General features: G+C 34.0%; 2 protein-coding genes across 6 annotated transcripts; both read left to right on the top strand.

The window, feature by feature from the left end:
- The first annotated feature begins 2,299 nt into the window (after nt 1-2,299).
- Nucleotides 2,300-7,084, top strand: LOC118044137 (uncharacterized). 5 transcript variants are annotated; one of them, XM_035052299.2, is made up of 4 exons: nt 2,300-2,453; nt 3,587-3,807; nt 5,617-6,741; nt 6,870-7,084. In XM_035052299.2, the coding sequence occupies exon 3, from the start codon at nt 5,627-5,629 to the stop codon at nt 6,719-6,721; it is 1,095 nt and encodes a 364-aa protein (XP_034908190.1). In that variant the 5' UTR covers nt 2,300-2,453; nt 3,587-3,807; nt 5,617-5,626; the 3' UTR covers nt 6,722-6,741; nt 6,870-7,084. The 5 variants fall into 5 exon arrangements, with proteins under 5 accessions (XP_034908190.1, XP_034908188.1, XP_034908187.1 ...); XM_035052297.2 differs by having other exon boundaries at nt 6,836-7,084; XM_035052296.2 differs by having other exon boundaries at nt 5,617-7,084.
- Nucleotides 7,085-7,228: 144 nt separating this feature from the next.
- Nucleotides 7,229-11,260, top strand: LOC118044136 (disease resistance protein RPM1). Its single transcript, XM_035052295.2, has one exon. It carries the CDS (start codon nt 8,173-8,175, stop codon nt 10,924-10,926), a length of 2,754 nt encoding a protein of 917 aa, XP_034908186.1. The 5' UTR covers nt 7,229-8,172; the 3' UTR covers nt 10,927-11,260.
- Nucleotides 11,261-16,085: the final 4,825 nt, after the last annotated feature.

Raw genomic sequence — 16,085 nt, 5'->3', positions numbered from 1 at the left:
TTATTATTTTTTTCATTTATAAAAGGATACGATTGTTATCATAAGCTGAGGTATAAGAGATATCTAAAACTAATAATTAGGTGCTTGTCGGATGACATATATACTGAACTGACCTGCATGAGAATTACATATGAAAAGATTATATGTATCTATAGAAAGGCTCACATGATGGATATGTAAGTAATCTTTAGATTTGATATCACTAACTTACGTGACAAAAGTGTAAGTGATTCTTAAACTTGAAATCACTAAGTTATTTTATATAAAAAATGTTATGTTTTGATCCTGCTACACATTGTCCTAATCAAGGGTAACAAACGAGTTCATATTGAGTATAACAAGAACTATAATAAGGTATTTGATCAATTAAGAGAGGGTTTATCACCCTATATGAATTAGAAAAAATGTTCTATGTATTCTCAAATAATATTGATTTTAAATCCTTGCGCATGATGGAATGAGATTTAAAAAGAGTTTCAAATCTTATTCAATGAATCAATTACTATGGTGTTGAGAACACACATGATTTAACAGAGTTGACACACTATATGCTATAATGTCTAAATAAGAATATTATTGATTAATATATAATAATTATACTGAGAAACTGATCACTAAAAAGTTAAGTCAAATCACCTATAGCTTTCTTAATATTTAGGGAATCATGACAAGTTGCTAAATATTATACATGGTCTTCAAATATATATATATATATATATATATATATATATATATATATCAATCAATTATTGAATTGATAATAATTAATTTATCTAATTTATTTAATCCTATTTTCTTTATGGATTGCGATTTATATTTGAGCTAATTTATTAGAAAACCTAATGGGTTATACACATAAGATCCATTGATAAAAAAAATTAAAATGGAATGGTTAATCAAGTGTGTTTTGATTGTAAATAAGTTTTAGAAATTAATGACCAAAGTGTAATTTATATAGGAAATTATAATTCTAGATCTAGAAAAATCAAGTAGCAACTTGATTGAATAAATTTCTAAAATTATCCTGAAATAATAAATATGATATTATACAGGCAACCGATTGATATTTTCTTATTTATAAGGTATTTTAGGTTTCCTTATAAATAAAATGTTATCCCTTTTATTTTCTGTGTATAAACTATATAAGTTTAAAAAAAATACCTGAAAAACACAAAAGAAAAGAATCAACACTCAAAGACATATTAATCTCTCTCTCTCCTAAAAAGGTGTATGGTATTTTCATTGGTGGTTCGTATGGATTAGCATTAGAGGTCGGACATTTGGATGACTCATAGTTTGTAACAACTTAGCCTTAAAGCAATTATTTAAAATCAATAAGAACATCTAATCTCCAGGTAATCTTCAATTAAACTCTAAGCAACTCTAGATCTGTCTAACAAGATCTTTAAATCTTAAAAAAACATTTAAATTTAACATTTTTACTACGTGCACGCACACATATTTCAGGAAACCTAACAGTTATTTACATTAAAACAAAGTCTAGGCTTTTCATTATAACAATCCATAATAATTACAATTTTTTAATTGCAACCTTAGGTTCAATTTCATTAACAATTTGTCAAATTTTTACCAAGAAAACACAAAAACCTTAGTAATTCTTTCTTTTTAGGCTAAAATTGCTAACCCGAATTCATATTTTATCTTTTAATGATGACCTTTCCATTTGAATATTGTAATGATAAACTTTTTAATTAGGATCTGAATTACTGTTTTGTTATTTTTTTTATTCAAATTATTTTTTGATGTTTTTTTTAATATGTTAATATTAAAAATAAATTTTTAAAAAATATATTATTTTAATATATTTTCAAATTAAAAATAATTTAAAATATAATCTTTATCACACTTCTAAACAATCATTCAATCTAATTTCAAAATCAACTTAAGTTATGTCTAAGTTAGCCTATTTAATAATATTGTTTTCAATCTCATTAACTCATCAACCATTAATTTAATTAATTTTTTAAGAAAATCAAAATATACCTCAAAAAAATTATCATGGTACACCCAAACTATTTTTATATTAAGTTTATCATCAATAATTTAATTTTTTTGAGTAAGGACATCATATAACTTCATTTTTTTTTTTTTATGAAAAATATATAATTTGGATATAAATTTAGATGAAAAGCTTTTATAATATGAAAATCCTTAATCGAGATTTTCTAAAAATTTTAGGATAAAATTGTATAATGGTAAAATTGAGAATATTTGGATAATATTTTTGAGATTTACGGTAATTAAAAAAAAATCCCTTTTCTTTACCAATATAAATAGCACAGCTTCTATGCCGATTACTTTTCTTTTTTTCATTTTAATTTCGACTCCCTTTCTTGCGCTTTTCTACCTACCTATCTTTGATTCTTTATAACCGGGAGTTCTTAACGCAACCTCCCCAACAGATAGATCATCATCAGGAATTCGATTGCCTTGTAATTCCTCTACTTTTTTTTTGTTAATTAAACTTAGATGACCCGTCATTGTTAATTACAATTATGTTGATTGATTTGTATTTGGATCGATCTATGTTTGGCTACGATTTTCATCTGTTACTTTAGTTAATTAATTCATTAATTAATGCTAAAATGGTTTTGTATAGTTTTGATTCCGTGTAAATTAAAGAAAATTTTTTTTATGGGTACTTATAAATTTTGGAATTGCCATGGTTGGAAGTCCACTTATATGTGTGTTGTTAATTTATTTATGGGAAATGATAAATCCATGGATTATGTTTCGGAAATTGTTATGAATTAATTTTCTTTTCAATTCTGGTCTTAGTTTCTGCTGCACTTTGTTGGATTTTCTTTATTTTGGTATAGTAATCGCACTTGTAGGAATGATGCTAGTTCCATTGTTGCTTCTAGTCTCGTTTGGTTTTCGTTTTGAAACCCTCACTAACTACCTTCCCCGGGAAAAATTCTCAAATCCTCAGCATATCACTAAGATTTATGTGCAATTTTACTGTTTTAGATGATTAACGGGGTTGGTGCATTTCATTGATCTAGAAACATCATGTGGGATTGTCAAGTGATGGTGTAAGCTGGAATTTCGGTGCTTGATTATATATAGTATATACTGAAAATAGCAACACTAAGTCTCTGCCTTTTCTATTGATGAATCGATATTGGACAGGATTAAGGTAGTAGTGGATGGACTTTTCTTCTTTTGATAATGCCATTTTATCCTTATACTGGCCGACATGTTAGCTGCTCATTTAGTTCAGGGATTTTATGCAACATTGGGGTACATAATGTTTAGAGGGCGTTTTTTTTGTTCTTCCTCTCTGTGTGGAACTGTTTTGATCATCTCCATTGATATGTCATTAGAACTGCGTGTTTCTCCTTGTATCTGGGATCAAGGGTTTTATTAGATAGAAATTTAAATCCAAGAATTACCATATTCTGACATGCATTTCATTTCTTATTTAAATTGTTTCTATCCAAAACTCTTCTTGAAGCTTTCCTGTTCTTATATATGCTTGTTCCTTTTCTTCTCTAGTGACTCATGAAACCTTCATCAAGCTTTTTGATTATGAGCTCATGTATTCTTTTCTGGCATTCTACAGGTTTTGTGACTAATTATAACTTAGTGGCTTGAGAAGTAATTAGTGTAAGTTATTGAAGGTTGTATCAAGTCTTTAGGAGTAAGGATTACTGAAATAATTATGGCACTCGTTGGAGCTTTGTAGGGGCTTGCCTTGTGTTTAAGTATGTAGTTTTCAATTTGTTATATACGTGGGCACTCAGAAGCTTCCAGTGGGTAATTTCAGTACAGTACCTTCTTATGGTAAGTATAAAATGCAGTTGAACTTGCTTTTGTAAGTTTACGTCTTGCCTTCTCATTACAGAGATATATTTTTCTAATGTAGATTTTTATTTTATTTTAGATTATATTCCTTGAACTGTTACGTGCCAACCAGTTTTTAAGGTTCCTTGCTTACAAGATTTATGAAAAAAAGAAAGTTATATTATGAAGAGTGCTTAACTTTTTGGCTCATGAAAAAAATGATAGGAGTAACACCAATTATACTTAAATGTCTTTCCACAGAGTAATCTCTTTATGTAAATGGTTAAGCAGACGTCATTTACTTCTAAAACTAAGTCTTAGTGGGAGAGAGGTTTCATTTATTTTTCCGCAATGAAATTAGAGAATTTATGATGGGGAACTTTGGAGTTGAATACCGTTATCTGATATCCCCATTTTTAGCTGTATCTTGGATAGAAGCCATCAAAGATATGAACTTTTCCATGCCAGTTTATTTCTCAAAAAATAAAAAAAATAAAAGAGAAAGAGAACTTGTAGAATACATTCCACAATTCTGATGTGATAATGATACATGACTGTTATATTGAAAGAACTAGTAGAGATCTTAACTACTCTACTTGAACTACCAGTCAAATTATCTGCTTTCTTGGATATGGATGCCAAACTTTGTTGTGTGGGCATGGATGTTTTCTTACTCTCTTGTGTTCCATATAACTCCAAGAATTCTCGTTTTCAAATAACTTGCTTCTTTTGGGAGGATAAAACTGTCTGGTTATATCCCTTGAAGCTGTGGTTATTTTTTGGAGTCATATGTCCTTTTTGGCATCTTATGGGCAATTCCGTCTGCTGTGTTGTGGATTCCACAATTGTATTCTCTTCATGAAATATGATGTTGGGAGTGTATCGTCCTATTTCTGATTGTATGGCACTTGGTTCACAATTCAGAATTTGCCATACTTGGTGTCTGCATTCAGAAACCCTTTTCCAGGTTATATCAAAGTTTTTTATTGGTTGGTCAGCAATCAAATAAGGTATGCATGTGACGTATGGAGGTTAAAATAGACAAGCGGCAATAAGATAAAGGATAGTCTAAGAAACAATCATGTCTCTGAGATGTTAGGAAAGCTAATTGTGGACAAGGTAAAGGAAAGCATGCATGAGCTTCAAAATGAAGAATAGGAATATGCTTTAGTTTTGCCAAAAAAAAAAGAAAATTACTCTAAACAGAAATAATGTGCTCAAGTGGACTTCTGGCGATGGGAATAGGTGACTGGTGTCCAAAGACTATATCGAGTTTTGTTTGTTTTTTAATGTTGCGACCACTAGTATAGCTGCCAAATTTTAGTTTTTTTTTTTTTAACAACTTTTACGTGCACTGTTATTGGACTTCAATTGCCAAATATAATTTACAAAATACTGGTTAGCAAACATTATTCCAATCAGTTCCTGTTTCCTTTTTGTCTAAAATTGTGGGTTATATCTAAGATATGATTCTACTGTAAAGACAAATAAAGAAGATAAGGAAAAAGTTTTTTTTTTTTTTTTTACCTTTTGGAATGGAAGTTGAGTTGATTTTGGTTTTCCCTGTTAACGACTTTCACTTCTTGAAGCCATATTGGGTGTTCTCTGATCTACCAGTAGTGCTTTGCTAATTGTTTTCTTGAGTGATACAAGTGAAATATCGCCTAGGTACATTAGCATGATGCTATAATTAGTTAGTGGGAAAGTTATTAGTTCTTCTGTCAATATTATTGGTATGTTAATTTGTACTGCTCCATTTTCATTATTATTGGTGTCTGATGGGTTCAAGTGTTGAGTAACTTATTACAGTGAATTCAAGATGGCTGCTTTGAAACGAAGACTTAATACTGATTCAGATATTCATGCCCTGCACAAAGAATTGGATGAGGTATCATGTCCTATCTGCTTGGACCGTCCTCATAATGCTGTTCTACTCCTGTGCAGCTCAAATGAGAAGGGCTGCAAATCTTACATTTGTGATACGAGTTACAGGCACTCAAATTGCCTGGACCAGTTCAAAAAATCGAGGGGCAATTCTAGGAGCAATGCTACCTTGCAAAGTTCAATACCCATCAACTCAGTCAGTTCTAGTACCACTACTGATACAAGCGTGACTTTGAGAACTCATGCCATTGATGGTAATGAAAATCACAATCTAAATGAGATCAGCAATGTCACTTTTATCAGACTGCCTGAAGAACTAGTAGATTCTGAGTCTGTTCAGGAAATGATTGAACATGAAGGGGTTAATGCAAACTCACCAGAGTTAAGTTTGAGTCCCGGTTGCCCTTTATGCCGAGGAACCATACTAGGCTGGGAGGTGGTAGATGAGGCTAGAAAATATCTGAACTTGAAGAAGCGAAGTTGCTCCCGGGAATCTTGCTCATTCTCTGGAAACTACCAAGAATTGCGTAGACATGCCAGGAGAGTTCACCCAACTATCCGGCCCTGTGACATTGATCCATCTAGGGAACGAGCTTGGAGATGCCTTGAGCACCAGAGAGAATATGGTGATATTGTCAGTGCTGTCCATTCAGCTATGCCAGGTGCTGTTGTGGTTGGTGATTACATAATTGAAAATGGAGATAGATTATCAGTTGAAAGGGAAAGCAGGACAAATGAAGTCAATGCACCATGGTGGACTACTTTCTTTTTTTTCCAGATGATTGGTTCAATTGATGGTGCAGCTGAATCAAGGACCTGGTCAAGGGCTTGGACTAGGCATCGCCAATCTGCTGAAAATTTAGCTGACCGCCGGTTCCTTTGGGGTGAGAATTTGTTGGGTCTCCATGACAATGACGACGACGACGATGACGGTTATTTGCATGTATTAGGCAATCCTGGTGAAGATGCATCTCCAATCCCAAGAAGGCGCCGGCGTTTGACTCGGTCAAGGTCCAATGATCATTCATGAGAAGCGATGACATATTTCTGGTAAATCTCCAGTTTGTTGACAATTTTGATATCTACTGGAATTGTGTCACTGGTTGCCTTCAGCTGACACAATTGGTATGCCCTACTGTTCCAGTAATGTGCAGAAAACTGTCTTTTAATGCATGCAGCGCCATTTGTTGATTAAGAATCAAAATGTTGGAAACCTGCTAGTGGAGTGATGGTTAAGCTGGAAAAGCTTGTTCAACAATTCATAAATTTGAGTTGGATTCTGCGCTCACCTTCTTCGATGGTATATTTCTGTTTGATTTAGAATTGGATTTCATGCTTTGTAATTTATATGATGGATTGTTCTTGCACTGTATAAAACACATGGATTGTTTCATCTCCCGCTCTCTCCCCAGTATCATACATTTTGTCGTTTGATAGTGCTTGCGGGTTTTAAACAAATGGATATTGTCGTGCTTGTTCGTGCTTCCAAATATGGCGGGTGTTGCAGCTCAAGGATAGCAGTCTACAGGGTGCTTACGTCAGAAATGCACCGTAATTTGTAATGGGTAAATTAAGTGGATTGCAACTGCTACCATTTTTGTGTTGCAAGGGTTGTTTTCTTTTTTCTTTTTTCGCTGTGGTTTTGCAGGTGCGTGCAGTATGTGATGAGAATTATTACAACTGGTGTAATGAAGCCCTTAACCATTCTTCTCAAAGACATAAAAGAGGAGAATATCGGATTATGATTAGTACCGCTCACGGTATCAAAATAAGATTTTATGGTTTCTATCATCAAACCTTGGAAAATTTCCTCATAAATTTTTCATCTCTATTTCCCCCCTTCCTCTCTTGTCTCCATCCAAACAAAATAAGCAGATCAATGCTTTCAATGACAACCCAAGATTTTCTGGAAAAACCCCCCCGCTCCCTCTCATTTTCGATCTATCCGAACACGCACCCACACACTATATAGCTTGTGTCTGTTGCAACTTTGGTGTCGGATGAAATTTTGCACACTCAGTAAAAAAAACCTGCAACAAAAGGCAAGCTGCAAAAACAAACTGAAAACCAAAGGAGATGAGGCAAGCACATCTGATATGGGAACCAAAAATAGCATAACTACAATCAGAGACGGCGTGGAGAGACCAGATCCAATTGGTTAAGACCCCTAAATATGGTACAATCATCTTATATCTTATTAAAGAAAGAGGTGTCAATACTCTTATTATTTTTATTTATTTCTATAGTTTTTAATACCTTTGAAGAGGTCTTCGTGTGTGTGCTGTTACTCGCAATTGCCACGGTCTTGACTTGTACAAAGTCTTCCTGGAGATTTACTTTATCAGGCCATGTGTATTAAATTCATACAAACTGTTTTTCCTGCTCATTTCCTCTCACCTTCCTCTCACCATCCCTGTAAACGGCAATGAAGGAAAGAGAGGAAAACAGTTAGTGAAGCAGAAGTAGATTTGTGAGTGAAAGATGGCAGATGGTGCTGTGAGTTTCTTACTTGATAAACTAACTACAATCCTTCTGCAAAAAGCATCACTGCTGGGAGATGCTCGTGATAAAATAGAAGAAATCAAACTTGAGCTAGAGAGCATGAAATCATTCTTAAGAGATGCAGAAAGAAGTAAGGAAAAGAGTGATTCAGTGGAAACATGGGTGAGGCAAGTAAGAGAGGTGGCGTATGAAGTCGAGGATATAATAGATGAGTTCATGCATCACAAATATAAGGAAACTCTTAAGAATGGATTCAAGGGTATCGTCGAAGGCGTGGTCAAATTCCCCAAGAACATAACTTCAAGGCATCGAATTTCTTCAAAACTACAAAAGGTCATAGCTAAGGTTCACGAGGTTTCAGAGAGAAGCAAGCGATATGGTTTTGATCCGATTGATGAGGAGGCTACAAGAAATGTTGCTGGCGATAGGTGGCAGCATTATGGAGAATCGGCAACGTTTGTAGATGAGGATGATATAGTGGGAATGGAAGAGAGCACGGAGCAGCTGCTTGGATGGTTAATGGAGGATGAACCTCGCCGGACTGTCATTTCAATTGTGGGAATGGGTGGTCTTGGTAAGACCACTCTAGTCACAAGAGTCTACAACAATCATATAATCAAGAGAGGCTTTGATTGTTGGGCATGGATATCTGTGTCTCAAACATGTGGGACTGGCGAGCTGTTGAGAAGCATCGTCAAGGAGCTATTTGGTGCGACATCAGTGGTGATACCAAACAACCTGGGTTCAATGAACTACAGACAGCTTGTGGGTATGCTTATTGATTATTTGCACCAGAAAAGGTATGTTATTGTCCTAGATGATGTATGGAGCATAGATCTTTGGAGTATAATAAGAACTGCATTTCCCAATAATAGATATGGAAGCAGAATTATCCTCACAACTAGGAACAAGAATGTAGCTACCTCTGTCGGAATTGGAAGCCGTGTCCATCAGCTTGCGCCTCTTCAAGAGAAAGATGCTTGGGCCCTCTTCTGCAAAAAGACATTTTGGAATGACATAGATCACCTTTGTCCCAAAGAGCTTAAGCATTTAGCCAAGGCCATTTTGAAGAAATGTGAGGGCTTGCCACTTGCAATAGTAGCAGTCGGAGGCCTCATGTGTTCAAGAAGCAAGACGGTCGTGGAATGGAAGAAGGTCTTTGAAAGCCTCAATTGGCAACTAAGCAACAATCCCATGCTGGAACAAGTGAAGGGAATATTGCTGTTGAGCTTCAATGATTTACCATTCTACCTCAAGTATTGTTTCTTATTCTGCTGTGTTTTCCGCGATGGTTACCCAATTAGGAGGAAGAAGCTAATTAGGCTATGGATAGCAGAAGGGTTCATCCGAGAAAGAAAAGGTATGACCTTGGAAGAGATAGCAGAGGAGTACCTCACAGAACTTGTCCTCCGAAGCCTGATTCAAGTTACAGAGACTAATGATGCTGGGAGGGTGAAGATATGTCGAGTACAAGATGTCATGCGTGAACTCGCCATGACAATATCTGAAAAGGAGAATTTCTGCACAGCGTATGATGGTTACCCATCAAAGCTAGAAGGAAAAATCCACAGGTTATCAGTTAATAGTACTGGTGAAAGCATCCGATTGGGCAGTGCCATGTCACACCATCTTCGCTCTTTCTTTGTGTTTCCAACAGATACGTGCTCTTCGTTCTCTCTAGCTGTTGTGTCATCAAAATTCAAATTTCTAAGGGTTCTTGATCTCGAGGGTGTTCCCATTGAGACCATGCCAGGAACACTGGTTGAGTTGTTCAATCTAAGGTACTTGAACTTGAGAGATACAGATATAAGGGAGCTTCCCAAATCGATGGAAAGGCTTAACAAGTTAGAAACATTGGATGTATGGAATACCTATATAGAAAGGCTACCAAGTGGAATATCAAAACTATCTAATTTGAGGCATCTGTTTATGCTCCACAAGAACGGTCAGAACTCTCAAACAACAGATGCTCTCCAGGCTCCGGGGGGGATATGGAACATCCGCAGTTTGCAGACTCTTGCATGTATTGAAGCAGAGAAAGAGCTAATCCAGCAGGTAGGGAACTTGACTGGTCTCAAACGTTTGGAGATTGCAAAATTGAGAGCTGCTGATGGACCAAAGTTGTGCGATTCAATTCAAAAGTTGACAGGTCTCCTCCGTTTAGGTGTGATGGCAACCAATACAGAAGAGGAACTTCAATTGGAAGCATTACCTTTGACTCCATTATTTCTTCAGAAACTAACCCTGATCGGTCATTTGAATAGGTTGCCTCCCTGGATTGGGTCCTTGGAAAATCTAACGCATTTGTATTTGGGTTATTCTCGTCTCCAAGAAGATATACTTTCTTCTATCCATGTACTTTCCAGTCTAGTGTTCCTCGAGCTCAAGAAAGCATATGATGGCAGGGCCTTACACTTCAAGGAAGGATGGTTCCCTAGACTGAACAAACTGAATCTTGTAGAGCTTGTGCATTTGGATAGCCTGAAACTGGAGGAGAATTCGCTGCCAAGCATCCGGGAATTGTATCTAATTCGCTGTCAAGCGATGACAGCGTTGCCTCAGGGGATTGAGCATCTTAATGGCCTTCAGAAGTTGCATCTGGAGGATATGCACGAGCAATTGTTGCAGAGGTTCCGCAGTGGCATCATTGAAGATCAACAGAAGGTACAGCACATACCAACAATCAAACTCGTCTATATAACAGAACAAACTCGAGTAGTTGAAACACTATGAGTGATTCTAATACCGTCTCACCTCCTAAAGGGAAAAGCTAGCGAAAGTTGAGCTCTTACATTAACAGATTCTTGCAGCCCTGCAGAGTGTGCACTGTTTATTCAAACAGGAATTTTTGGCAATGGAAGCAATTGAGTTATGTCTCGTACATTTATTTTACTAAAAATTCAAAAACATTGTACTAGCTCGGAAGTAGTCACTTCAAAGAGCAAGATCATCATTTTGTTATTTATATTTGGCTGATAGTATGCGTGCGTGCACACACACATGTATATTGCAAAATCAAACAGAGCAGAAAGAGATCCAGAAATTTACAACTTTTTACCATTGATGATCCAGTAGAATTAGAAGCGTTACTTACATCCATGTAGTATATTTGCAGTCGTTGTCATTTCATAGAGACATTTAACAAAGGAAACTGTCCACTTGCTGAGAAATTTCAGTACCATCTAAAATTTCGGTAGTTGTATCTTAGATTTTTATGATATTTTAAAAGGTGAGCCCAAGGTATAATATATGCCCTCCTAACTAGTAATTGTTAAACCCATATGATAAAAGTATTAAAAAGCAATTAGTGGCTTTACCCACACTTATCAACAATGTAAACCTGACATTTTGTTTTCACAACCCAATCAAAATTGCTCACGTATTTTTTTTTCCCGCCTCTTAATATGTAGCCCAAACAAAGACAACCTAAGAATGATAATAACGTCTTATTCACATTAAAAAATCATCAGCGCTAGTAATTCAACTAACCATCTAAAACTGTTTTTTTTTTTTTTTGTCAAAGTGAATTCAACACGCTTGCAATCATCATCAGTCTCATCTCAACATGCAGTAATGGCAACAATATTCACCCTAAAAAAAACATTAAAAACTCTCAGACCCTTATCTTTGTTAAGAATGCGCAGAACAAAGCAACCACCAACTTAAATTCCAAGTTCTAAATGCAACAATCCTTCTGTTTATTTTGTTTTTCAACCACCAAACCACAATTCAAATAGCACTTGTTTGGCCATTGAAGTGTTTTTCAATAGAATCTACAATATTTATTTACCTAGGTGAACCTGCAACCATTTTTTTTTCTTTTGTCCAAAAAGGAACAAACCAAAGCTTATCATACTAAGTTAAAAATAAACCAAACAAAAAATTTGAATTACTTATAGGCTTACAGTAGCAAATACCAACTTAATTAATCTAGCAACTTAAAAAGGCTGGCCTAAAATGCTTATTGACTTCTAAATTGTTTTTTATAAAAGGAAATGTGTGCAACTAAACATCAATTCAAATGAAACTTGTGTGATCAATAAAGTATTTTTTTAACAGAACCTAGAATATTTACTTTCATGAGTGGACATGTAGCAATTTTTTTTCTTTTTTTGAAAGGAAAGCAAATCAAAGTTTATCACACTTAATTAAGAAAGAAATAAAAAAAAATTGAATTAGGTACCAGAGTCATCACTGTTATTATGCCGACGGCAAAAACCAAGTTAATTAATCTACCAACTTAAAAAGGCTGGCCTAATATGCTCATGGACTTCTAAATCATTTATTATAAGAGGAAACATGTGCAAATAAGCATCCAAGTGATGGTAACAATAAACGCTCAAAGGATTGGTCAAAGTGAAGAGATTTTAAGGTACCTAAACTGCAATCTTGATGAGTAGGGGTATAACAAAATGTTTAACTTGACCAACCAATTATTTAAAGCAATGCACTAAACTTAAAAAACATCCATGTTGCACTAAATGAATGGCTAGAATCAAAAGGGTCGGCCATGAAAAGAACAAACGTAAATTGCAACATGAATCGGCCAAATAAATAAAGATGGGAATTTAAAGCACAAATTTGACGGTCATCAAATAGGAAGAAAATAGAGGACAAACATTTTTTAAAACAAACTCCTAGCAAGCAATGCCTTTGCTAGCTAGTTAAAAAGCATATGAAAAAACAGAGAAGCTGATAACAGGGTCCAACAAAGCAAGAAAGAGACAACCATTAATCTTACAGGCCATAAATACTTACACATACAAGTAGAGTAAGACAAGCAAGTCCTGATCTCAACAAAGCAACCTAACCAAAAAAAAGGTTAGAAAAGCTCAACAAATTTGCTGATAAAAGATGCACCACACAAATTAATTGTGGTGAGAATAGAATGCAAATAGGGAAAAAAGAACAAACCAAAATAAATAGAGCAATGTATACAGTTAAAAGCACAATGAAACACAAGGAAAGACAAAAATAAGGTTGGGCACCTTGCAAACAATAAAAGAAACATGCAGCTAAGAAAGAACCAACATTGATGCACAAGTTGTGCATGAAAAGCATTGTGATAGGAATGTTAAAAATAACCAAGCAAAAGAATGGCACAAACATCAGCTAACCTCAGTAAAAGAAACAATCTAACAGTAGCGAAGGGCAACAAGTTCAATGCAAAATATGCCACACATGCAACACCTAAAAACCAATAGAATCTGAATGAAGCAATACCCCCCAAAAAATGCATCAGAAAACAAACTAAACAAATATAGCATGAGAGGTAATGGAGAGGAAAAAAAATAAAGACTAAACTAATAATACAACATCCGGTGGCCAAAGAATAATGCACATACTTGAATCTAAGTGAAACAAAAAAAATGAATAGCCTTCTATAAACCTCGGAACCCACCCGCAAGAAAAACCCTTATTATAATGACTCTCAAGAACTGACATTTCACCAGCTAAAAAACAGTAGAAAGAAAAATCTAAAAACAGCCCTAGTAGAAGTCCATCACATGCATTCAGATTGGCAAACCAAAAGAAAAAGCACTTGTCTGTAAACTAAAAAAGAATAGGGAATTTTCAATTTCTGTTCAGACAAAAAAGAGAGCACGATTTGCTACACAATGAGATCACATGCAAAGAGTGCAAAACCTTATTTCAAACAAATTTGGTATTATTCCCCAAGCAAACCACGATAGCTCTTTCAATATTATAGAAAGACCTGTTGTGAAAGCAAATAAGTGTCATTAATGATGTCACTATCCCCACTTATTTAATGCATAAATTGACAGCGAACAACACTTTCTATAGCATAACTAACCTTAAAAAATAGCAAAAGAAAGGATAGTCAAGCCAAACCTTACACATGTTAGTAAAAACATTAGAGAACCAAGCAAATCCCCAATAAACTCAGCCAAAGTCTGCAATAACCAACCCAGTCGTGAACTTGAAGAAAAAAAACACTAAAAGGGTATACGGGCTCAAAGGACTGTTCCAATCCACAGTCACATGAGTTTGAATGAACAGTATTTTTACAACATGATTTAGCTTTTTTGTTAATTGGGTGTTTGACAATAATTTTGTTTCTATTTTTAGGTATTTTTTGCTTGAAAAGGCATTAATTTGATTGTTTTTTAGAGTTTTTTAATGTGTCGATTTCAAATATAAAAAAATATGAAAAATTTAAATTATTTTAATGTATTTTCAAGAAAAAAAAAACTGTTTTAAAAGCACTATATATCATAATTTCAAATACCCTCAAATTTGTCCTGCTAAAAAGATTTCATATCTATATTTTTACTTTTAGCATGAGGTGAAAATTCTTAAGTAGAGAAGATTTAAGGGGAAATATTAAAGATATAAAAAATGTTAAAAAGAAAAAGTTTCAGAAAAGAAATTTTTTTAAGAATATTTAATAAGAGTTGAAAAATCATGTATAATGATTTGTCTCGATATAATAAAAGTAATTATAAATTGAATATAATTAAAAATAATAATAAATAACATTCATTTGTGGTTTTAAATTAAAAAAGAGAGGGGGGTAAAAAATAAAAGAATTTCATCCTTGAAAATTCCTTTACTCTGTTTATATTTATTCTTATTTTTTAAATTAAATGTTAACCTCCTTTGTTTTATTTTTTAGATTAATTTTGTAAATGGGCTAGTTTAGTCAACCATAATAGATTCATTAGGTTTATTTTCTAAGAGTATTTAGACTCTTTGTAAGCCTAAAATTTGATAGATATTGAATAATATCATTCTGAATTTCTGACTTGTGTGTAAAAGTGACTTTTTCATTCTTTAATTCTTGAAAGAACTAAACTGATTTATTAAAGATTAACTGATTTTGTGACGTCATTTAATTTAATTCTAATAATGTTCGTATCTTGGGACAAATCTTCATTGTGTTACACTCCTATCAGACCTCTTTCGACTTTCCATGATCAAATTTCAATTTTAATTATGGGTTACATGAGTACATGATCACAAGGTCTGCACCATTTTCCTTCCAATAAAAAATGAGATGCAAGTTTTTTTTTTGGGGTAGTTTGGTTTTTTCGGATGACCTATTAGTCATTAAAAAATTTCACTAAGGGTGCATGTGACTTTTTCACTATTTTAGAAATAGTAAAACAACTTAATTACCCTTAAAGTTGAAATTTTTAAATTGTTGATAGAGAATATTTTAGTCCTTTCACTTAAAAATAGTAAAAGATAATTATGCCATTAGAATCAGGAAAAAATAAAGCATAAGTCCAGTGGCCTTTTAGTCTTTTCACACAGGTTTTCTTTGTTAATTCTTCAACCATTAAGGGTAATTTGATCTATTTAAGTTAATTAATTAATATTTAAATGAAAAAAATTGTTGGCGAGTGGGAGACGCTCCCACACTTTGAACAGCATGTGCGATGTCTTTCAATGGTAGACAGTGCCCTTCAACCATGTCGTTGGAAATATTGTTGCGTCCTCTTCCTCCTAATACGACTTATTTCGATGATGGTTGACCGGTGTGTCTCAAGTCGGCCTTTTTGTTTTCTTTTCTCTCTCCATCCTTGAAAATTACAAGTTGTTCTTTTTGTTTTCTTTTTTTAAATCAATTTCATCACTCTACTCTTTTTTATTTTTATTGAGAATTTTGCTCGATTGTTTTCTTAGGTTTGCTTTTTATGCATCAATCGATCCTAGCCTCATGAACGCGGTCACCAGTTTTGAAGGTTCACACGAGTTTACTTTGGTCTTTTTAGGTATTTTTTCAAATTTGATTTTTTTTTTTAATTTAATCATTCAGCATTTAATTTATTGAAAAATGATTTTCATGCCTCTTCTTTTTCACTTTTAAAATTAAATATCTTAATCTTAGTTATGTTATCTCTTGATCAAATATTGATTTATTTTAT

The sequence above is a fragment of the Populus alba genome, chromosome 2 (assembly GCF_005239225.2).
Source record: "Populus alba chromosome 2, ASM523922v2, whole genome shotgun sequence".
Lineage (NCBI taxonomy): Eukaryota > Viridiplantae > Streptophyta > Magnoliopsida > Malpighiales > Salicaceae > Populus > Populus alba.
This window is presented reverse-complemented; position numbering and strand designations above follow the sequence as displayed.